At 36.7% G+C, this 23,661-nt stretch overlaps 2 protein-coding genes across 2 annotated transcripts; one reads left to right on the top strand and one right to left on the bottom strand.

Annotated features, from left to right (window-relative positions):
- Positions 1–814: 814 nt before the first annotated feature.
- LOC115996284 (metacaspase-1-like) lies at positions 815–4,829 on the bottom strand. The gene is made up of 5 exons (XM_031235478.1): positions 4,502–4,829; positions 3,056–3,386; positions 2,149–2,269; positions 1,677–1,844; positions 815–1,196 (listed from the first exon to the last, which is right to left on the bottom strand). The coding sequence occupies exons 1-5, from the start codon at positions 4,812–4,814 to the stop codon at positions 1,137–1,139; spliced, it is 993 nt and encodes a 330-aa protein (XP_031091338.1). The 5' UTR covers positions 4,815–4,829; the 3' UTR covers positions 815–1,136.
- A 7,627-nt stretch (positions 4,830–12,456) lies between these two features.
- LOC116029916 (protein RKD1-like) lies at positions 12,457–13,380 on the top strand. Its single transcript, XM_031271962.1, has 3 exons — positions 12,457–12,607; positions 12,678–13,000; positions 13,063–13,380. The coding sequence occupies exons 1-3, from the start codon at positions 12,457–12,459 to the stop codon at positions 13,378–13,380; spliced, it is 792 nt and encodes a 263-aa protein (XP_031127822.1).
- The last annotated feature ends 10,281 nt before the right edge of the window (positions 13,381–23,661 follow it).

The following is a 23,661-nucleotide window of genomic DNA, read 5'->3' as shown; positions in this document are numbered from 1 at the left end:
AAACCTCTTTTAAATAGCTTTTTTCAAGTAGGTTAACCTTAACAGACAACTTTCAGTCGATTTTAAGTCTTTTTTCTTTAAGACCTTTGTTTTCTTAAAAGGGTTCTTAAAAGGCTTTTTTTAAGTCTTTTAAGGCATTACCATCTTTTAAAATGCACGAACAAGGCCTAAAGAGTTGTCGTAGAGTTAAGGGTCCGCCCTTCCGTGAGACCTAACTTATCAGCAACGAGTCTGTAGGACAAGTGCTGCCTCTCTCTCTCTATCTCTCTCATTCACCTCCTAGGGGGATCCTAGTCTTCATCATGCGTGCACCTTCTAGTAATCTTGAACCTTTTTCTATACATGCTTCAAGTGGGATTTGAACTCGCACACTACCGTCCCCAATCATAACATTTAATTTAAGTCGAATCACAAATCAACTAAGTTAAGTCTAGCCAAAGACCTTGTGGTCTAGTGGTAACCGGTGTCCCAGTTAACACTCCCACGTGAATGATGGGAGTGAGTTCGAGCCTCACTGGAGGCAACTGTTGACTCTTTGTAACTTCATTAGGTTGAGAAAGTAGCTATGAACAGATACACATTGTAACCGAGTCAGTAGTACTCAAAAAGAAAAAAAACCTGGGGGAGACACCGTGCATATATCGGACATATACAATTAACCAGATTTCATTTTTCTTAAATTAAATATATATGTTTGATTACCTGTATTGGAGAACCAGATTCAGCCTTATCTGATTCTTCTGGCAAGTTTATTTAATTCATTTTTTATAATTGGATGGGCATCAAGAAAAAACTGCACTTTTTGCTTTCTAGGTTCCAAGAATATAATCATATATATATGGATGGAGTATGGTATCTTATGTGAATTGTACACAACATTAAAACAGACACACCACACTTTGTATATATACTTGTACTAACAAAACATTGATAACAACGGTAGTGACTAACATAGCAACACTCGAAAAGCCGCTATATAGGTCTGACTGAGACTTTATTAGAATAGTCTCATTTTACATAATAGTATAAATTTATCAGTACCATATATGAAACAAAAAAAAAAAAGACTATATCCTTCTTTTTGGAAATAATGTAACTTTTCCTGGGATATACCATCCACTCCATGCCTGGTTTCCCTATATAACAACCGGCTTAGAGTAAACCTCAAATGGCTCGGAAGAGGAGAGTTGTGGTTCCTGCACATCATAATTGAGTATATATTAATATCTATGAATGAATATTCGGGTTAGGTTCAAACACGAAAATCATAATAAGCTGAAAAATCTAATAGAAAATATTCTAATTTGTTATCAGAAATCAGATTTCTAACCAACTTTCTCACCACTTTTGAAATCAAAAAAATTGCTCATGACTATTTCCGACTACTAGTGAAAAGTAGATCAACCCACCTAAAAAGTTCGTCTAACAATTTGATGGCTAGGAAACCTAATAATTTAATCCTTTCACTCTTTTTTGGACTACGAAAAAAGTCCATAGTCACTCTCCAAAAGTCTGCACTAAAATCTGCTCCCATACGTGTAATTGTTCATCTACAAACTACACAGCAAAGTAAATCGTACTAGATAGATATTTTGCTACCGACTCAACCGAGAGAGGTAGCATGTATATTTGGTAGTAAATCAGAAATTCATAATCACACAGAGATTTTAGTTCACCTGTGAGAAACTTTTAGGAGCATTTCCACTATTAAGCCCAGCTTTCTGCACCTCCAAGACTCTGTTCCTTAAGGCAATGAGCAGCTGTCCATACGTCAACCGCGGTTCACGCATCAGAATTTGCACAAAGCTGTAAGTCAGTGCACCAGTTGAAATACCTGTCAACGCCTGCATATATGCATATACGTCAAACATCCTTAATTAGCTTGTCAGATTTAAGATTGACCCGAGGTCACGTGTGTAACAAAAGTTAATTAGTTAGTTGAGTTTATGAATAAAATCGAACTATATTCATATGCTCAATCTTTTTTGTTAGATTTAAGATTGACTCGAGGTCACGTGTGTAAACAGAAGTTAGTTAGTTGAGTTTATTAATAAAATCGGGCCGGCTATATTCATGTACTCAATCCTTACGCGTTTACACGTGACTTCGATCCAATCTTGATGTGTAGGGAGGGAGATAAGTACTAACCGAGGTGCCTAAACTGTTCTGATGGTCATCACAGGCGCTAATGGAGATTGCTAGCCCTCCTTGTGTACCTTTATAAGGGCCATATGGCATGCGTTGGTCCTCCCATGAATAGTATCCTTCCCTGTTTCACATCATATAACTATCAACTATGTATATTTTACCAACAATTGACAGTTCAATTGCGAGTAAAGATTCAAACTTGATACCTAAGTAAGGTTTCAAATGTGAACCTTTTTCACATAGCAAGAATTTTTACCATCCAATTTGAAAATCATGAATTTGTCATAAAATGGTTGTTTTTCACCACTTTCGGGATCTAGAATACTGGGCACTGATATTACCAATCACCCATCAACGTTATCAGTAATACTGATCACTTTTTTAGATAATCCGAAAATTTGATCAATTAAGTCATCAACACTTTTTTACCCACTCAAAAATAGTTTAAAATTTTACCATAAAAAATCACGTGTTCCACCACTTTTGAAATCCAAAAAATTGCCCATTATTATAACAAACCATTCATCGGAATCACTACAAAATTTGACCGATTAGGTCATTAGCAAATATGCATTGCTACCCTAATAATTTGTAACCATTAATGGCTAGGAACTAAAATAAATAAATAAATAAATAAAAACAACTATTGGCACCAAGAAAAGAATTTTCCTGGAAAAAGACTGAAACTGATATAACCCTAACTTTTCGTCCACTTTTTCAAGTGATCAAAAAAGTGAACAAATTAAAGATTTTCTAACCTAGCACAAGTAAAAACTCGACCCCAATTACAGTCATACAGTGTTAAATTAATCGAAATTCAATGCGAAACAAAGGTATATCTAATATCTATACATAACAATAGATATAGTGCATGCAGAAAAAATTAAAGAGTGAGCTAGCTAGCTACCTGTTCATTCTGCAGACATGAGAGAGATCAAGAAAAGTCCCACTGAAGCAAGTGTCAATGATAGCATGAAGCACAGCCCCAGGAGGAAGTGGCCTCACAATTGTTTCATTGATTTCGTCGTCAAGTATCTTCCCCTCAGTCTCGAAGTCAAGGGGGCACAGTGCTTCATCGTGGCCGTCCATTTCGTTCCTCGTAAGCTCGCGGATTTGGGAGCCATGGCCGGAGTAGTAAAACAGGAGGGAATCCCCTGGCTGGGATCCGTAGAGCAGCCACCGCATGGCGTCTCGGATGTTCCTCTTCGTTGGGACTCTCCTTGGGTCTCTTTCATCCTCTGCACTTTGCATCAATTAAGGTTTTTAGTGTCTTACTACTTATGATCACAACTACCATATTACCATTGTTGGATGTGTGCAAATTTGGGTTGTTTTTGCTTTTATTAGTCCTTCAACTTTTCTAGTGTTTTTACATGTTTTTTTTTTTCATATTAATTCTTTGAACTTTGTTTTTCTTACAAGATTTAAGAGCAAGCTGAATAGTAAATGTTTTTTTTGGAGTTTTTGTTAGCCAATTAGGAGAGAGAAGAGAGGAAAAATAAACAATTTCTGACAAAAAAATACTTGGATACGCTAAGCATGGTGCATGCTATACACGCGCCTACTGGGGCGAGCATGTTGCGTTCAACGTGCGAAAAATGGCCTTGCTTTTTCCTTTTTTCTCTTCGAGTAGGTTTCACTAAAAACCAACATTTACAGGAAGAAAAATTGTGTAAAAACCACCTGGTCTTCCCCATCTGTCAAAAACATGTTGCCTAGTTTGTTCCTACCGCAAAAATCACTAAAAAAACTCCTAATGGGGTTGCTCTAACCATTCTGAGAAGTTTTTTAACTAAATATTACCTGTATTAATTATTTCTCAACAAGTTTTCAAGTGGTGTTTAGTGAAAAAACTTAAAATTGATGGAATAATAGTGAAAAACATAATAGTATGGAAATGAAACAAAAGTTGAGGAACTATATATATAAAAGTGGGGGGAGGAGTTATATTATTGTCAAAATTGATATACTACTATTATTAGTGTGAAACATTATAGTTAAGGATAGAGATGGAAATGAACCAAAACTTGGGGTGGAGGCGAGGCGGGGTGGGACGGGGAGGGTTTCAATTATAGCTCTTAATTATATATTAATTTTTCACTATTGGTCATCAACTTAGAAGTTTTTACTAGTTGTAATCATTCTGATGAGTTTTTATTGGTGTTTAGTCAGAAATCTCATCAGAAAAAAAGTTAAAAATTGTAAGAAATATAAAGCTAAGAGACAATTTTTTTATTTTTATTTTTAAATAGTAGTCCATCAATAGATAAAGATGTGACAAAAGTCCTAGCAACCAAAAGTGCCCAAAAAAACAGATACAAAAGCAACAAAACCTGATAACTTTTTTGCTCACCTGTGAGGACAACAACAGATGCATATGGGAATCCCAGTCTCTTAACAAGAAGATTCCTCATCGCAACAACATCATTCACACTGCCCGCAAGGCTCTTCTTATGATTTCTGTAGCTCACACCGCACAGAACCGCTCGCCGCCGCCCATGAACCGACAGAGGCGGCGGCTGCACCGCCGGCGCCGCCCACCTCCTGGGTTCCGGCGGCCGGAGATGCATCACCGCCTGACACGCCGGACACCGGAAAGACAGCGCCGAAAAGTGCACCACCATCCTAAACCCACACCTTCTGCAAACCTCTAACTTAGTCGCCATTTTCAGAGGCTTTAGTTTAATTTCTTGGACTGTGGGTGAGGATTGGAGAGAGCCCAAGGAGAGGTATTTATATGGGATAGCTAAGGATTGGATTCTGTATTTCTCTCCCTTCATTAGTCCAAGTCAAGTTATTCAGTCGTCTTCCATGCATTATTCTTTGCGGAGAATGAGGTTCGTAATTTTTCCTTCCATGCAATGGAATTGCCATGATATGGGATGGTTAATTCTATATATACACAGCTTTTTACTCCATGATTGATTCAAGAAAAAGTGGGTCATAATCTTTATTCGTTCTATTTACTTTATCGAGTAAAAGCAATAGGTAGATGTTATGGGAATTTTACTACTTAGCTTAGTTAGCTACAAGTATACTTATGCTTCTTTTTTGTTTTTTTTTTTTTAATTTATTTTTATGGGCCAGGGTACAATTGGATTACTGTCCAAAGTCTAGAGAACATCTACATGTTGTTTGTCTTTTGGAGCATCCAATAAGTTTCGGACAAATTATGCAATGCACTAAGATTCATCTTCGTCCAAAATAACATTCAGATGATGTGTTGCAGTTAACATATGATGTATTTGTAGGGAATCAATTATGTGAGTGTAAATAAATTAAAGACACATAATATATTAAGCTCAAACACGTAATTTTTGTACCAAGGTCTACAATGTAAGGTGGACCCTTGTCTATGGTATAACAATTGGTGAACTCTTATAGTATATATGTGTCCTAAATTGTTATACTATGGACGAGGTCCGGCTTGCATTTTTTATTCTGATCGGCTACCATTTGATCTTAATTTATTTTTAGTTAATAAATTAATATCTATTACAATTAACATACTATGTACATGTGGTTAACATATTATATACCTCAATTAATAAATTAACTACCAATTACATAAATGTTCCAACTATATATAATATACCCCCGTGCATGCGCCTGGCTGGGGCGCTTGTGGTGCGCCTCACGTAGACTGGGGAGTTTTTTTTTTTTTGTGGGTCCCACTTTGGAGGCAAAAAACCGTGTTATCTCAAATCTTCTCTCTACTATTTCTCTCTCCTCCACATCACACCAGGACCCACAAAAAACCTCCTAAAATCCATTATTTTGGATGCTCTAAACTTTTTTTTTAAAAAGTGTAATTAAACCCTCAAATATGTTATTTTCGTGCAATTAAATCCACTAACTAGTTACCAACCTATTATAAGCGGTCATTCCAATTCTCGTAAAAGATTCGACGAATCTCTGGCGGCAACCACTTCTAGTCTCCTTTTCCAGGGAGAACGACCTTTTGTCGTTGCCTTCTCCAGAGAAGGTGATCTTTACTGGCGACCATTTCTGATCACCTTATCCGGAGAAGGCGACCTTTATTGGTCGCCTTTGCTAGAGAAGGCGACCATTTGGTCAATGATCAATTTTTCCGATAAAATTTCATTGGGGCGAGACAAATCATAAATAAATGCTAGTCAACGAAAAAAATGGTGGTCAACGGTATAATTTTACTAATAACGGGTAAATTTGACTTATTTGATAAAAATAACATGTGTTAAGGGTTTATTGCATTTGAACCAAATGAGATGATAATAAAGGGTGAAAATGTATGGTCAATAATATAGGTCTCTAATCCGTTTATTGTCTTTCTTTGTTTTAGTAAGTTAGTTGTACACAATCTAGATTGATTTATCTTTTTTGTGCTCCAAAAATTAACGAGGTGTGCCCTAAATCGGTCAACTAACAAAAATTATTCAAACTTTAAAACTAGTAGTTTTCGTGTTTCGAAAGACTCGATTGAGTGGTTGCAGGAGAAGCTAGCAACACCTTAACTTGACATCACGTCTTATACGCCATTACCAAATGCATCATATCATCACCCCATAATGATTCCCATTCCAGGGGAAGGGATATGCAGAGATAAGTATTCCAAAAGCACTTTCGGCAAGGAAAAAAAAAACACTTTTTATCATATTCTGCATATATGGGAATGGTCGTCGTAGGTCATCGTCTCCAACAAGTCATGTGCACTGATTGGTGAGTTACGTTCGTGGATGTAATATATTTATATACATTGTTATGAGTATTAAGTGGTCAAATTGTCAATGATTTTATGGTCTAGTGACACAAAATGATTCTCCCATTTAAAAGATCATGGATTTAAGTTTTAGTAGAGACATTATTTTGAAAAGGATTGATGCTCGAATATAAATTTTTAAGTTTCAGCTAACTTTTTAACTAGGCATGTTAAACAGAACCTAACTTAATTATGTGTGACAGCGTCTAACTCCTTTTTTGCAGTTCTTCGTGTAACACGAGAATGGTGAAACCAATTATAGTAGAGATACCTGGGTCTTCTATAACTTCGGTTAGGGTATAGTATTCTCTGTATTCTGCTTTACAAGTGAAAGGAACCAGATGCTGACTTGCGTTTAATCTCGCACCACCCATTCAGCCCAAATTGAATAGACATCTTCCCCAATTTAGCCCAAATTTGTTAGCTAGATAGGGCTTAGCACAACTAGGAATTGCATGGTGGTTTCAACTGGAAACAATTGTTATACTATGGATCATGGTTCATTTTACATTATAAATTTTAGTTTAAAAATTATGTGTCTACAATTAACTTATCATGTACATACAATTAATAATTCTTCGGTTACCATTTTATATATATGTCCTTAATTAACAGATGATGTGTCTTTAATTTATTTACAGACACATAAACAATAAACTGAAGGTATATATATATATATATATATATCTCTTACTTATATAAATAAATAATTTTTTTTAGTGATACTGACTCTGTTACAATGTAGTATTTTCCTACTGAAGCACAAAGAGTCAACAGTTGCCTCCGTGTAAATCGGGACACCGGGTGCCACTAGACCACAAGGTCTTTGGCAAATAAATAAATTTAAATATATATAAATATAATAATAAATTTAACAAGGCCGACGCGCTCGAGTTAACTCGGCTAACTCTGCCGAGTTGGGCGAGTTAACTCGGCTAACTCTGCCGAGTTGGGCGAGTTAACTCGGCCAAATTCGGCCCAGTCAGTCACCAATTCGGCCCAGTCGGCCGAGTTAGGCATTAGGCAGCTTCCTAGGCGGACGCCTAGGGAGCAATTCGCCTCGGTCTAGGAGTGCCTAGGCGGCCTAGACGAGGATTTTTGCAACAGTGGATTAAATTAGTCCTCACAATATCATTGTTATTTGTTAGTGGCATCGAGAGAGTTACGTTGGATACTTGTTGCGGATACAATTTTACAAGAGATGATGATTTTTAATTAACTCTCTTGTTGAGGTAACTTTTGTGATTAAATTAAGATCTTGGCTGAAATGTTTTACCATTGGTATTTTTGTTGAGAAGACAATGAAAGCTCGCTATTCAGAGTTAGAGTTGTCCGCTATTATGATGTAGCAAAGGACCCTTTCCAAACAAGCGAATGGGAAACTTAAAAAAAGAATTATGATGCTTAATAAGGTTCAAAAGGAAGTCATCCAATTGAAAAAGAGTTACTTGATACCAAAAAGAGCCTAGCTAGAGTGTCAATCGACATTTATTTTGCTTTCTCAACGTTGAATCCAAAAATAAAAATAAAAAGTTAATTATCAAATTTAGTCAATTTAAGATTTAAAATATGATATATGTTGGTTTTATCAATCACGAGATGGAGAGAGTGGTGAGGTGTTTTTTAGGCGATAGCCTATCATTTTAATTATAGTTTTTTCTACACTACGTTGCTCCAATGTTAGCGCTTTCTCAAAAGCAAAGAATCATATACCCTCTACAATGGACGAACTCAACCAAAAAGATAGTCAAGACCTTCATATACAAAATCATATTTAACTTTTTCAGTCACTCCGTACAAAGTTTCGGAGCTATTCTTATAGTCTGATTAGTGGTTCTTATATTTTACATTACAATAACTCAAAATGACACTAATGCATATATGAAAGATTATCTCAACGCATAGCTTTAATTTATTCAAAAAATTTGTAAATTCTAAGTTTAATTTGAGAGAAACTATATCAAATTATGTCTCACACTATAAGTCAATGATGATTGAGAAAATTGTAATTATATGATCGCAACTTATAAAGACTGGTGGGTCAAAAAAGTAAAGTCGTCATGATTTTAAATTGCTCTTTGGGGACGACAAAGACGCAACTGTTGTAAATATAAATGAAAATGCACCAAACTAGAAGAATTACAAGCAACCATCAGAGAAGATTAGATCAGAACAAGAGTATGGTGAGAAGGGAGCTGAGGGATTATTATTGATATCATTCAGAGAGTCTATCTTACAAATGAACATATGAACCTATATATAGGAAATAAACTTGACCCTTCGATACTCCAAAGGACACTTGACCCTTCATGGATCTAGAAATACAATAATTGGGATAATGGCCACATATAAATAATTATATTCATAACACTCCCCCTTGGCCATTATCTCGCCATATTCATGCCTCATTAAAAACCTTGCTAGGAAAACCCTGTGGAAAAAAAAACCTAGTCAAGGGAAAAAGAGTACATGATGTATTTCAAAGTATCTGTTATATAGGGTTGCCTCATTAAAAACCTTAGGCTAAGAAAACCCAGTGGGAAAAACTTAGCTAAGGAAAAAAGAGTACAACCATAAATCATTCATGACCTTCAGGGTCTAATCTTCAGGATAACCAGTCATAAACTTTCAGTGTATAATCTTCAAGATTACTATACCATACTCATGCCTCGTTAAAAACCTCATTAGAAAAACCCAGTGGGAAAAACCTAATGAGGAAAAGAGTACATGATATATGTTAAATTATGTGTTGCACCGGTTGCCTCATTAAAAACCTTACGCTAAGAAAACCCAGTGGGAAAAAAACTTAGCTAAGGGAAAAAGAGTGCAACCATAACCCCAATATAAACTTCAAGGCATAATATTCATACTTCAAGTAAATGATACTCCCCCTGAAGATAACATTCTTCAAATCCCTTATATGAAATATATATCCAAAATATAGAAAGGGATTTTGTGAACAAATATGTCCAACTATTAATGGGGTGAATAATCCCGTGACTCTTCTAGAGCTCACGTGGGTATAATACTGACATCATAATGTCTAGTAAAACTTTATAATATACCCATTTATTATAGATGCAACACTATCTTTATTGTCTCCTTATAAGACAATGGTGCTAAAATCTAGTATAACCAGTTTTGGGGATTTGGCATCGTTGGGATCAAAATAATAATAGCCAGTACCCAAGTAGCCCATTAAAACCATATATTGGTTTCTCACATAAATGCCAAAATCTTTTGTAACTCAAAGATATTGGAGGATGTGTTAAACACTGTTCCAATATTTCATTATAGGAGAAGCACTAAATGTTGCTATAAATTTCATCGCATATAAAATATCAGACCTGATGCGATTATGGAACTTCTGGTCCCTATATGGTGCTCCAACGATAATGAATTAATGGACTTTCGATATCCTTATTATACTCATTGAGCTTATACGGTTCTTTATCTATTTCAAGAGATACAACCGTTAGTGTGATAAGTATCATGAGTCTAAACGGTTCCTTATCTACTTCAAGAGATATAACCGTTAAATGATACTTATTCATATTCACGGCATTTTTCAAGTAGGCTAACTGGTGTATAAAAACTTCTTCAAGAAGAAGCTCGATCTTCAGGTCGAGATAATACTTGGGGTTTCCCAAGCCTTTCGTTCAAAAATTCCGTCTTTTAGGCATAAGATAACATTATCAAATGTAGCAACTCCACGCTCATTAGAAACCCTTTAAAGAACACTTCTGGCTCATTACCCTACTACTTGAGAGAGTAACTTCTCCAGTCGCAACCCTTTAAAGATCACATAATGACACGTAATATACTCATATTCATTTCCTTCTTCAAGAAGGAAATTACTCAGTCTAATGACCCATAATTATGCGGTCATGACGTTTATCAACTGCATATCTAATTTTATCATTCTGCCAATGATGTTATGTAGCGGAACTTAATGTCATCCTACGTGGGAGATTAAAATCAATCAAGGGTCTCTGCGTGAACCATGAGCTACAAAACTCGCTTTATATTATACCACCTCATCATTCTCATTTCTCTTTCGTGTAAACACACATATTCAGGGTGCTCACCTTTCATATAATTTTCATGGGGCAATTCCTCGTCAGGATTGCTCACCCATTATATATATTTTACAAAGTAGGGCAATTCCTCGTCAGGATTGCTCACCTACTAAGTAATCTTCTCAGCCTGAGTAGAGCAACTCCTTATGGTGTGTGTTATAAAGAGAATGTATTTAGCGAGTTGAGCTATGCTTTAATTGCTCTTTTAAATATTCAATAATGAGGATGCTTCTAGCACCTCACCTGGATCCAGTTTATTTAAATGAGCAATTATATAGGCTTGTGTTGTCGACAACTATTATAATTTTCTCCCACATTCATGACAATTTCTAAATTAACCAGATCGTTGACATTTCCCAAAGATATTAGGATCTGGCGTTCCGCATCCCTAGTATTATGTTTGATCGGTGCACCTTACTAGGGTTTTCGTCATCTAGACGAACGTCTTCAGGACGTAATTCTTATCAAGATAAGAGTGACAATGTTTATTTTACTAGATCTAGTATTGTGTTCCTTATCTCATAAACTGATAGACCTCCAACACTTCTGGCGTCAAGGAGTATCAGTAGAGATATTCGGTCCAAATTAGGGATTATATATAGGACCTAGTCACTCTTTTCTGATCAGCATGATCAGTTTATATATTTGGCAGATTATTTGCTAATATTGCAAATAGATTATCTTCTGAACTTCTAGTTCAGTTATCTCTCTGAACTTCTAGTTCAGTATAACTAGTACGTGGATTTAACTAATGAAGATTTTTCCATTCCATGAAACTTCTCGGCATTTCATTAAATTTGGGCCTTATCTCCCCCTAATGCCGAGAATCGATCTTCATTAAGTATGCAATCAGCGTATCTATTGATCCCTAATAATAGGCTCTAGGTATTTAGACAATCAGACGGTGTTCTATGATCGTCATATATATATATACCTAGTTTCATTCAATAGCCCCTAGAGATACGCTATGGTGGTGATATAGTAAAATAGACTGCATACAAAGAATATAAACGCAGATTTGGGAAATGTTTATCACGTACGTACTAGGTGTATGGGGAATAATCATGATATGCAGTGTGTCAGATTTCATAAACAGTAGTATATCAAATTAGACTCCCATATAATTTGAAAATTTTCATTTAAGCATGCTACATAAAATAATCATGCAAATAGGGAGACTACTGTCTGACTTATCAATATTTAGCCCAAATCAATGTTAGCCCTGACAAATCAGTATTCCCTAAAGATGTTTTTAAAAAAAAACGCAATCGTTGTAAACAGTAAGATGCGGTAATTGTTATCTTTTCACGGGACAACCAACTTTGAAATACTCAATCGGTTTAAACAGTATTAGTATTCTTATACCGATTGCTCATTGCTATAAAATCATTATTCGTTTTTCCCTTTTTCCATTCAATCGCTCACATTCACTTCTGAGCATTCCCCGTTCTAGACTCATTACTTGTTTTACTTCCTTTGCACTTTTTGCAAATGGCAAATACTACTCATTCCTCATCTCAGGATAATTCTTCCTTTTGGGATGAGATTCACCTATCGCCGTTAAGGGATAGTGCACAGAGTATAGATCATACTTCTGTCGAAAATTTTGAGAATGCTCCACCAGAATTGAACGAGATAGTTGGTAAGGGTTCAACCATTTTCAAGAATTCTTATTCTATAAGTGTAATATTAACTTATAGCTATTAATGCAGGTACTGCAGTTACAGATGTTGTGGCTGTAGACCAAAGCAATACTGTAGTGGTAGAGGAAGATAATACCATTACAGCGGTAGATGTAGCAAATATAAATGCCAATGTATTTATTGGGAGAAAAAGGACTAGAAGAACCTTTTGTGATACTACCACATTAACTTTTGAAAAGTTTTCTAAATATTTCTATTTGACCGCTGATCAAGCTGCAGAAGAATTGCAGGTCGGGCGAGCAACTTTCAAGAAAAAATGTAGGGAAGTAGGGATTGCCTACTGGCCTTATCGGAAACTTGTGAGTTTGGACAGGCTATTAGCAAATGTCCAGGTAATTTCTAATTTTCTTTCAACTTGATATTATTGAAGTAGGTTTAACAATTTGTGGTGTAGGAATTTGGTGAAATCAAAGATCAAGCTGAACTGCAAAGGGTAATAAAGGGGCTAGAAGATGAGAAGCAAGCGATTCTACAGAATCCAAACATAGAATTGGCTGAGGCAACAACAAGACTCAGAGACAAATGTGACAGGAATAGTTCTAAAAAGAGAAGGTATATAGATCCGGCAGCTATTCCTTCTACTATTCCTGAGAGTTCATCACAAGCTCCTATATTTCCTGATATTCCTGAATTAGCACCGGAGGACATACAGGAAGTACTTGCTTTGTTAGATGAAGATGTTCCTCCTCCCAATAATACTACTGACAATTAAAAACATTATGACTTATTGTTCATCTTAAACTTCCTCATCAACTTGATCATTTAATATGCTTCTTTCAAGCATATATATATAGCCTTTAAAATTTAGGCATCACATTAAATATCATAGTTCACATCCATTTTCAACATATGATATTTATGGATAGCATATACCAAATACGCATGCATATTAATCTCATAATTTTGATAAGCATATCAAAATATTTATAGCAAATGGGATAAATCATATGGCATATATTTATAAACCATAATGGAGCAAATTGAGACAAAAACAATTGTCACATAATATTCATATATATACATCATTATATAATATATGAAATGGTGATCTAAAAAGTGTGTGACAATATTCAATTATGCTCTCAAAAATTAATCATCATGCAAATATATAGACCATATTCTTATCATGCCATAATGATAATTTTAAGAAAATATGACAATGCATAATACATGTGACTAGTACATAAAATAATTATTTACACATAACAACTATCATATGAATATATGACATGTAGGCATGAATAATATTTTATCATATTAAAATATGAGGAGGTAGCAAACCTCATCGGAGTATGGACAAAATCTCCGATATGAACCGAATAATTATTTTCTGTGTGCTCCGCAATTGCTTAAAGGTTATGTGCCTCGATGCCAAAATTCTTGTCAACACTTACTAGCCTCTTAATCACCTTGATAGGGAACCTGTGAATCAAACAAATCTAAATAAGTAGAAAACAAAACAATTGGGTTTTTGTTTAATTTTGGCATCCCATGTTCTGGCCGAAATTGAAGGAGAAAAAAAAAGAATATTTTTCTTTTGTTTTATTCTTCCCTGTTTTATGGTTGAAAACTTGAAAAGAAGCAAAAGTTAGCAACTTTTGCTTTTCAACATTTCCTGCAAAACAAATAAATAAACAAAGTGTAGCTTTTGTCATTTTCCTTTATTTCTTTCTCTTTTCTTTCACCCACTTTCTCCTTCTTTTGTCTTTTACGTTTTGTTTCTTTCCACTTTTTCTTCCTCTCTCCCTTATTTTCTGATTCTTTGTCTCCTTTTCTTTTTCATTTTCGTCATCTTCCCCCTCATCAACTCCATGTCGTGACTGCAGTCCATCATCTTCTTTGTTTGCTTCTGGACAAAAGTAACCGGAGAGAGAGACGTCGGCGATTGCGGCCGGCGACTACAATGGAGGTAATCGCGACCTGGACTGCGACCAACGAAAAACAATGGAGGCGATGGAGGCGGTGACCGGCGAAAAACGATGGAGGAAATGGCGACCTGCGAGGCTGCTCCGAGATCGCCGTCGTCACAGTTCCGCCGCAAAGTCGGATTGCCACTGTCTGATTTGTTCGCCGTCACCAGAGGAGGAGATGAGGTCCAGCATGCTACTGTTGCCTTGTGTTTGCCGAAGGGAGGAACGACGGAGTAAATAGGTGTCAGTGGCGTCGTTGTGGTGGTGGAGCCTTCGGCTGGGTTTGGTTTTCTTTTTCTTTGCTTCCGGCCGGGGGCGACGGTCGTGGTGGTCACAAACGGTGGCCACTAGTTTCGATCTGAGTCTTACCGGAAAAATTGTGTTTTCCGGCGAGATAGAGGTTCTGGGTTGTGGGATTTTTGTGCATTTGATTTAGAGCACTCGTGCTGATAACGTGTTGTAAATATAAATGAAAATGCACCAAACTAGAAGAATTACAAGCAACCATCAGAGAAGATTAGATCAGAACAAGAGTATGGTGAGAAGGGAGCTGAGGGATTATTATTGATATCATTCAGAGAGTCTATCTTACAAATGAACATATGAACCTATATATAGGAAATAAACTTGACCCTTCGATACTCCAAAGGACACTTGACCCTTCATGGATCTAAAAATACAATAATTGGGATAATGGCCACATATAAATAATTATATTCATAACAGCAACCAAAGTTTGGAACATCTGAATCTGATATTAATAATTCAATTCCTTGTTGAAAGCAACCCAGTTTTTATATATTTGAAATTTAAATTTGAGGGTTCATCGCCGCTTTAAAAAAAATTGATAGAAAAAGTAATTAATTATGGGCTGGGCAGGGTTAGGATCAAGTGCTTATCACTCACGGCAAAAGCTATAACTGGTAGTGAAGGCGCAACTTATTTCTTTACTTATAGATCGCCATCACATTGTTCGAGACAGATTGTGTGTTGGACTTGGTCCTTAGGGGCTTTATCGGCCCCCGCCAAACAATCCCCTAGCCACCGGGTACTAGACGTGGCCCCTTTTATCAACACACAGCAGCTCTACATCAGGCCTCACGTGCAGCACATCTGACATAGCTTAACCACCCCTTGTAACTAACTTGGAAGAGTTGTTTGTTCTGTTTTCCATTCTTAACAACCTCTCCCTGCTGTAATAAATATGTAGATTGCAGAACAGTTGAGGATTGAATAAACAGACATTCTTCTTCTTCTTCTTTCTCTCTCAATTCTGTATCTCTGGTTTGCTGTTTCTCCACATGGTATCAGAGCTCTGAATCAATGGCGTGGCGTTCACCGGCGATAAACATGGTTCGACAGTCCACTCAACTTGGTGGGAATGAAAACCAAGCTGGTACAGCAAATCATCCTCCAAACCCTATTCCGATTCCGATCCCGATCCCAGCAGTCGATCAAGCAGTTTTTGATCCCAACGATCGCAAAAATCCTCTCTATCTCCACCCTAATGAGAGCCCGGCTCTGCAATTGGTCAGTGTTCAGCTAGAAGGGAGGTCAAACTACCACCCATGGGCGAGGGCTATGGAGATGGCGCTGAGGTCGAAGAACAAGATGAGCATAGTGAACGGAACAATTGTGATTCCAAATACCACTGATGCAAGGTACTACTATTGGGACCAATGCAACACAATGGTGCTGTCATGGATCCTTAGAGCAGTTTCACCCACCGTTGGACGCGGTGTGCTATGGATTGATACTGCTGAAGGTGTGTGGAAAGATTTGAAGAAACGGTTCAGCCAACAAGATGTTCTTCGGATCGCTGAAATCCAGGCTGAGATTTACCAAACAAAACAAGGTAATTCTTCCATAAATGAGTACTTTACACAATTGAAGTTGTTATGGGATGAACTCTTTATTTTGAGACCTGTTCCTTGTTGTGAATGCCCTCTGAACTGTGAATGTGGGAACAAGTTGTCTGAAAAAATCAAAATGCACCTGGAGAATGACATGCTGTCATCCTTTCTCATTGGCCTAAATGAAAACTACACCAGTACTAAGAACCAGATTATGTTGATGAAACCTCTCCCTGATGTTGGAGAGGCCTTTGCTATGATCTCACAACAAGAGAGGCAGGTCAGTATTGGAATGAACAGTCTGGGAGACAACCTAGCAGGGGCAACAGCTTTTTTTAACAGTCTGGGAGACAACCTAGCAGGGGCAACAGCTTTTTTTTACTAAATCTGACAACAAGAGGTCATACACCTATCAAAAACAAAAGCCTGTATGTAGCTATTGTGGATATACAAGACATACCATTGAAAAGTGTTACAAAAAACATGGCTATCCTCCTGGTTGGAAGCCAAGAAACAGAAATATGCCATCAGCCAACCAAGTTCAGACCACTGAAGCTGGAATTCTAGAAACAGATCCACCTATCACTCAGGAAAGTTACAAGAGATTCTTGGAGTTTATGCAAAGAGAGAAAACCAGTAATACTCCTCTTGATGTTATTCCTCAAGCCAACACTATAGCAGCAAACTTCATTCCTGATGTCCAAATGGAAGGTAAAACAGTTATTTCTTGCAATAGTTTGACAGATTCTAGTTCTCTGTGGATTATTGACAGTGGTGCTACACACCACATTGTTTGTAGTGTAAATCTACTACATATCTGCAAGAAAGTTCAGGGAATACAGGTGGATCTACCTAATGGGCACAAGGCACAAGTCTCACATATTGGAACTATACGTTTGTCCACAGATTTGGTTTTACAGAATGTGCTGTGTGTACCTATGTTCCATTATAATTTGATCTCATTGGGTGAACTCATAAGGGGTTCCAACTGCAACATAACCTTCCATGCTAACCAATGTGTTATACAGGATCAACACCATGGGAGGATGATTGGTATGGCTGAGCTGAAGAAAGGACTTTATCAACTTGTTTTCCCTACTTTCATTCATAATAAACCTGCTGTCAATGCTTGTAGTTTGTGGCATGCTAGGTTGGGTCATGCCTCTGAAGGCAAAATAAAATTCCTTCACACTTTAGATGATAGTGTTTGTAATGATAAACCTACTGTTTGTGAATGTTGTCACATGGCTAAACAAAGAAGGTTGCCTTTTCAGCCCAGTATTTCTGTTTCAGATAAATGCTTTGATCTCATACATGCTGATATATGGGGGCCATATCATGTCCCCACCATTTATGGTCATCAATACTTCTTGACCTTAGTAGATGATCACAGTAGGGCCACCTGGGTATATCTCATGAGGAAAAAGAGTGAAGTAAGGCAGCTTATGCAAGGGTTTTGTGAGCTGATTAACACTCAATTTGGAAGAAATATAAAATGTGTAAGATCTGATAATGGGAAAGAATTCCTCATGGATGAGTTCTACCAACATAAAGGAATACTACATCAAACTTCATGTGCATACACCCCTCAACAAAACAGTGTGGTTGAGAGAAAACATGGTCATATCCTCTCTACGGCAAGAGCCTTAAGATTTCAAGCTAGTTTACCTGAGGAATTTTGGGGAGACTGCATCCTTCACGCAGTCTATCTAATAAATAGGCTCCCATCAGCAGCCTTGAATAATCAAATCCCTTATCAAATTCTTTTTGATAAATTGCCAAAATATCAACACCTTAGGGTGTTTGGTTGCTTAACCTTTGCTGCTGTTCCTAGCTGTCATAGAAGCAAGTTCTCACCAAGAGCTAGGAAGTGTGTGTTTCTGGGATTTGCAAATGGCATAAAAGGGTACAAGTTGTTTGACACTCATACAAAGGAGGTTTTCATGTCCAGGGATGTTTCCTTTTATGAGAATTTGTTTCCATTTCAGATGTTGCAGAGTAAACAGCCTGATATGTTGGTGCTGCCATCAGAAAGTATATCATATCCAGATATTGATGACCATATTTCCATCCCTACTGCTGAACACAATTCACATGAAGATCAACATGTAGTCCCAAGTCAGACAAATGAGGTTTCTGATACAAATGTGACAACAGTTCACCAGCCTAGAAGATCAGCTAGGGTAAGGACCACACCTGCTTACCTTAATGATTATACTTGTCAGAATGTGGCTGTCAAGAATACATCCCCACATAATATCTCCAAATTTCTATCCTATGGCAACCTATCACACACATACAAAGCCTTTGCAGTTAACTCCCTTGCTGCAAAAGATCCAAAGAGTTACAATGAGGCAATTAAGGAAGAATGTTGGAGGAAGGCAATGGAAGCAGAGTTTACTGCCTTGCAGTCCAACAACACATGGATACTCACTGATCTTCCTCCCAACAAAGAGCCAATAGGTTGTAAGTGGGTTTACAAAACTAAACTAAAAGCAGATGGGACTGTTGAGAGGTACAAAGCCAGGCTTGTGGCCAAAGGTTATACTCAAACACCTGGATTGGATTATATGGATACTTTCAGCCCAGTTGCCAAGATAACAACAATCAGAGTGGTATTGGCTATTGCTGCTATCAAGGGGTGGACTCTACACCAACTAGATGTGAATAATGCCTTCTTGCATGGGGATTTAAATGAAGAAGTTTACATGAAGTTACCCCCTGGTTTCACTCCTCCTAAACCAGGTCAGGTATGCAAGTTAGTTGAGTCATTATATGGCTTGAAACAAGCCAGTAGACAGTGGAATATCAAACTAACACATGAATTGCTNTTGCTGAGCATGGGTTTCACACAGGCTGTCTCTGACTCCTCCTTGTTTACTAGGGGTAAGGGAGATGATTTTGTAGCCTTACTCGTTTATGTTGATGATGTGGTCATTGCAAGTCCTAATCTACACCAAGTGCAGCAAATCAAAAATCATTTGAATGATGCTTTTCATATTAAAGACTTAGGTCTATTGAAATTTTTTCTGGGATTAGAAGTTGGCAGGAGCAGTAAAGGCATTGGTATGTCACAAAGAAAGTACACTTTAGAGTTACTTGAAGAGACAGGCTTCCTGCATTGCAAACCAGCCAAAACTCCCATGATTACATCCACTAAGTTCAGTAAAAATAGTGGTACTAAGCTTGAGGATGCTACTCAATATAGGAGGCTTGTTGGGAAATTGTTATATTTGACTATTACAAGGCCAGATATCAGCTATGCTATTCAACAATTATCTCAATTTTTAGATTGCCCTACTGACATACACATGCAGGCAGCTCACAGGGTATTAAGGTACATCAAAGCAAATCCAGGACAAGGGTTGTTTTTCTCAGCAACATCTTCCCTACAGCTCAAGGGCTTCACTGATTCTGATTGGGCTGCATGCCCGGACACTAGAAGATCCATCACAGGCTTTTGTATGTTCCTTGACACCACCTTGGTTTCTTGGAAGTCAAAAAAGCAGATCACCATCTCCAGGAGTTCCTCTGAGGCTGAGTATAGAGCCCTTGCATCAGCAGCATGTGAGTTGCAGTGGCTGATTTATTTGTTGCAAGACTTAGGGGTACCTGTGGACTCCCCAGCCATACTATATTGTGATAGCAAGTCTGCTATAGCCATAGCTGAAAATCCAGTCTTCCACGAAAGAACAAAGCACATCGAGATTGATTGTCACCTAGTAAGGGAAAAATTACAAAAGCAAGTTCTAAGGCTGCTACATGTTGATACCACTAATCAATTGGCTGATGTATTCACCAAGCCTCATGCTCCTAAAACATTCTGCAACTTTATTTCCAAGTTGGGTGTACATAGCATGTACACTCCACCTTGCGGGGGGGTATCAACACACAGCAGCTCTACATCAGGCCTCACGTGCAGCACATCTGACATAGCTTAACCACCCCTTGTAACTAACTTGGAAGAGTTGTTTGTTCTGTTTTCCATTCTTAACAACCTCTCCCTGCTGTAATAAATATGTAGATTGCAGAACAGTTGAGGATTGAATAAACAGACATTCTTCTTCTTCTTCTTCTTTCTCTCTCAATTCTGTATCTCTGGTTTGCTGTTTCTCCACACCTTTATCGGCCCTGTCCAACAGACAGGTCCCCAAATATTTGTACATTAGTGCATATAATAAAGTCAAACTCATACCTCACTTTTTTAGTCCTTGGTACGATTCAAACCCTATACCTTACAGTTGTCTGCAAAGTAAAACATACGAATTTATTTTAAAGACTCTGTGTCTTAAAATAATCATTGCTTTAGAAGTAAATTCACCGATGCCTTTGTAGGCTTTACACAAACGGTGTCGCTCTTTAAGAATTACACAATAATCCTTGTCTCAATCAATCTATAGCAAGAATTGAAACTTACACAGAGTACGTAAAAGAAATTGCTACGAGAGGAGAAAAACTAAAATAAAAACCTATTTTCATCATCATTTTTTTCAATTACTAGATAAGATAAAAATGCTTTCATTCTTTTCCTGTACTTTAGAATGGAGGCATCAGAATAAGAGGTATCGAACAATTTTGATGTGTGTGTTGAGGTGTCTTATCCATTATTTTATGTGGTCGGAAGATTCATAGTCATCCAAACATTTGATTACACTAAACAACATTAAAATCACCAATTAAAGATATTAAGTGAGATTCGTTATTGAATAGGTTATCCCTTAGAGGCCCAAAGGCCCTTTTCATGTGTTTTGGTTAGGTTTAAATTAAAGAAAGTTTAATTTATTCAATTCTATATAAAAAAATATATATAATTATATTAATATTTATTTGTTTTTAAATGCTTACTTTTAAGTGACAATTTTATACCCTAATTATTATGCAGAACATCTGTTGAAATCATCATATCGTTCGCTTTGTTAAAAATATCTATCATATGAAAATTTAAAACTTGTAAACACAAAATTTAATACTATGTATATGCGTGCCACGTTACTCATTAACTACTTGAGTTTGATTCGATTCGATGAATGTTAATTTAGATAATCAAATTTGCAATAATTAATGTGTAAATGTAAAAATTGGAGAAGGAAGATCATCATCTAGGTATCACTTAAACATTCTTTTTAGTATGAATCATTTGATATTTTTACTACTGTGAAAGGGTAAAACTATTCAAGATTTGGCTCGAGTTACACTTCCAAAACTTAACACTTCAGTACCCCCACCACTATGAGATAGTCAAATTACGTTTGCAAAGTTTCACTTTCCGTATCACCACCACCTTAAGACATAGGCTCAGGTTGCATTTGCATAGTTTGGCTCTTCGGTATCCCCACTATTATGAGACTAATCCAAATTCGATTCAGATTATGCCAGTAAAATTTGACTATCTAGTAATCTCACCCACAATAATAATTGTATTAGTATTTCACTTACCAATTACTCAATTAATCAAAACTTTTAACTTAAACAGCGTCTATTTAAATTTAATTTAAAATATTCACACTCAACTCAACTCAATTAAATCCGTAAATACATGCATGTGAAATATGTAAAGAAGCTAAGTTCCCTTGTTTAGTTGCAAATCGGATGGCCATTGGATTTTGACACAACACCTGAAAACAAGATAAGATTCCTCAATCATTGTGAAATAATCCATCGTAACCAAACATTTGTCACGGGCATTTACCTTGTCGGCAATCAACACCACTCTTTCTCTTTTTTTTTTTCTTTTTTTTTCTTTTCCTTTTTAGACTACCCTATCCACTTTTATCACCTTGTTTCTGACCTATGTACAGAGCAATCTTATTCAATCATAACTAAAGGTAAGCATCGATCAATTTTTTTAGTGTTATTCTTGGCAAATTATTCATGGACCAGCAACTACCTTGCATTATAAATCATGGTTCAAAAAATAACCTTCAAATTCTGTATCTGTAGTCGACACATTATGTACCATTCCTTTTTCTGGTATGCATATCCCTAATCATACGGAGGATAATATTTAATCATTTTTTTTCCTTTCCCTTTCAACCAATCATGCAAGTTAAGAGATGAAATCAACAATATTAGTGTAAAAAAATGTTTTGTTTTGTTTAAATGAGATTTGGTAATAACTTTGTGGATTTTTTTATGAGGAAAACCAATAATGTCTGAGTATATGCATTGTGCAAACCTCCTCTGTAAAGCTTGTAAACCACACATAAAAGATAAATTGCATTTGAAAAATTATGTGTGACGTGTTCGACCAAAAAATATTTAAAATAATCAAAATTTATTAGTTTCTTGTTTGAAAATCATATTTCATCTACTCGACTATTTATTTGGAACATAACTCTGATCTATGGTCTTCTTTTTACGACGAGGGAAACTTCACAACCATTTCGAGTGTGAGTAAATCTCGCATTGCGACCCTAACCAACAAAGGAGCACAAGTAAATAAATCAGCCTATATTACCTATAGTTGACCAGCTCAAACCAATGAGGCAAGGATTTGAATTCATGACCACATATAATAGGTAAATAGCACTAGAAAAATCATGTGTGACGAGACCAAAAAATGGTAAAATAATCAAAATATATTAATTTTTGAATGAAAATCATATTTCATCTACTCAACTATTCATTTGGGACATAACTCTATGGACTTTTTTTTACGACAAGAAAAACCCCACAACCGTTTCAAGTGTAAGTAAATATCGCCTTGTGACCCTAACCGACAAGGACCACAAAGAAGTAAATCAGATTAGGTTATCTGGTCTATACCTGACCGACTTATATTAAGGAGGCAAGAATTTAAATTCGTGACCTTGTAACTACAAGCGTGAATCTCTTGCTATCTTGATTAGAGTTACCCATAACTCTGTGAACTTTTGGTATGGTGGTTGGTGGTGGAATCTTAAACAAGGGCCCCTACAAAGATTTGAGCGGAGAGCGGAGGGTAAAACTTGTGGGCCGCCCGGTGACTACGGCGGCTTAGGATTTGCCGACGTTTCACCTTTAATTGTTCTCCATATATACACGTGATGTTTCATTGATTTCAAAGCGATTTGCAGTTGTACTTGGTTCCGTCCTAGAAAGTTTAAAAGAGAGACCAAAGAACGAAGGAACCATTGGCCCCATGATGAACAGATTACATGAATGCATAGGAATAGGGAAACTTTGTCAAATACGATAAAATTTATTGGCATCACCTAAGGAAAATGAATAAAATTTGCACAATTTTTATAA

Source organism: Ipomoea triloba, chromosome 1, assembly GCF_003576645.1.
Source record: "Ipomoea triloba cultivar NCNSP0323 chromosome 1, ASM357664v1".
Taxonomy (NCBI): domain Eukaryota; kingdom Viridiplantae; phylum Streptophyta; class Magnoliopsida; order Solanales; family Convolvulaceae; genus Ipomoea; species Ipomoea triloba.
The sequence above is the reverse complement of the archived record's forward strand: the minus strand, read 5'-3'. Positions and strand labels throughout refer to the sequence as shown.

Coding starts and splice junctions, on each gene's coding strand:
- LOC116029916 (XM_031271962.1), top strand. CDS start 12,457: ATGGCAAATACTACTCATTCCTCATCTCAGGATAATTCTTCCTTTTGG. Junction 12,608..12,677: donor AGAATTGAACGAGATAGTTG/GTAAGGGTTCAA, acceptor CTATTAATGCAG/GTACTGCAGTTACAGATGTT. Junction 13,001..13,062: donor GGCTATTAGCAAATGTCCAG/GTAATTTCTAAT, acceptor TTTGTGGTGTAG/GAATTTGGTGAAATCAAAGA.
- LOC115996284 (XM_031235478.1), bottom strand. CDS start 4,814: ATGGCGACTAAGTTAGAGGTTTGCAGAAGGTGTGGGTTTAGGATGGTG. Junction 1,845..2,148: donor AGAACAGTTTAGGCACCTCG/GTTAGTACTTAT, acceptor GCATATATGCAG/GCGTTGACAGGTATTTCAAC. Junction 1,197..1,676: donor CTCCTAAAAGTTTCTCACAG/GTGAACTAAAAT, acceptor TATGATGTGCAG/GAACCACAACTCTCCTCTTC.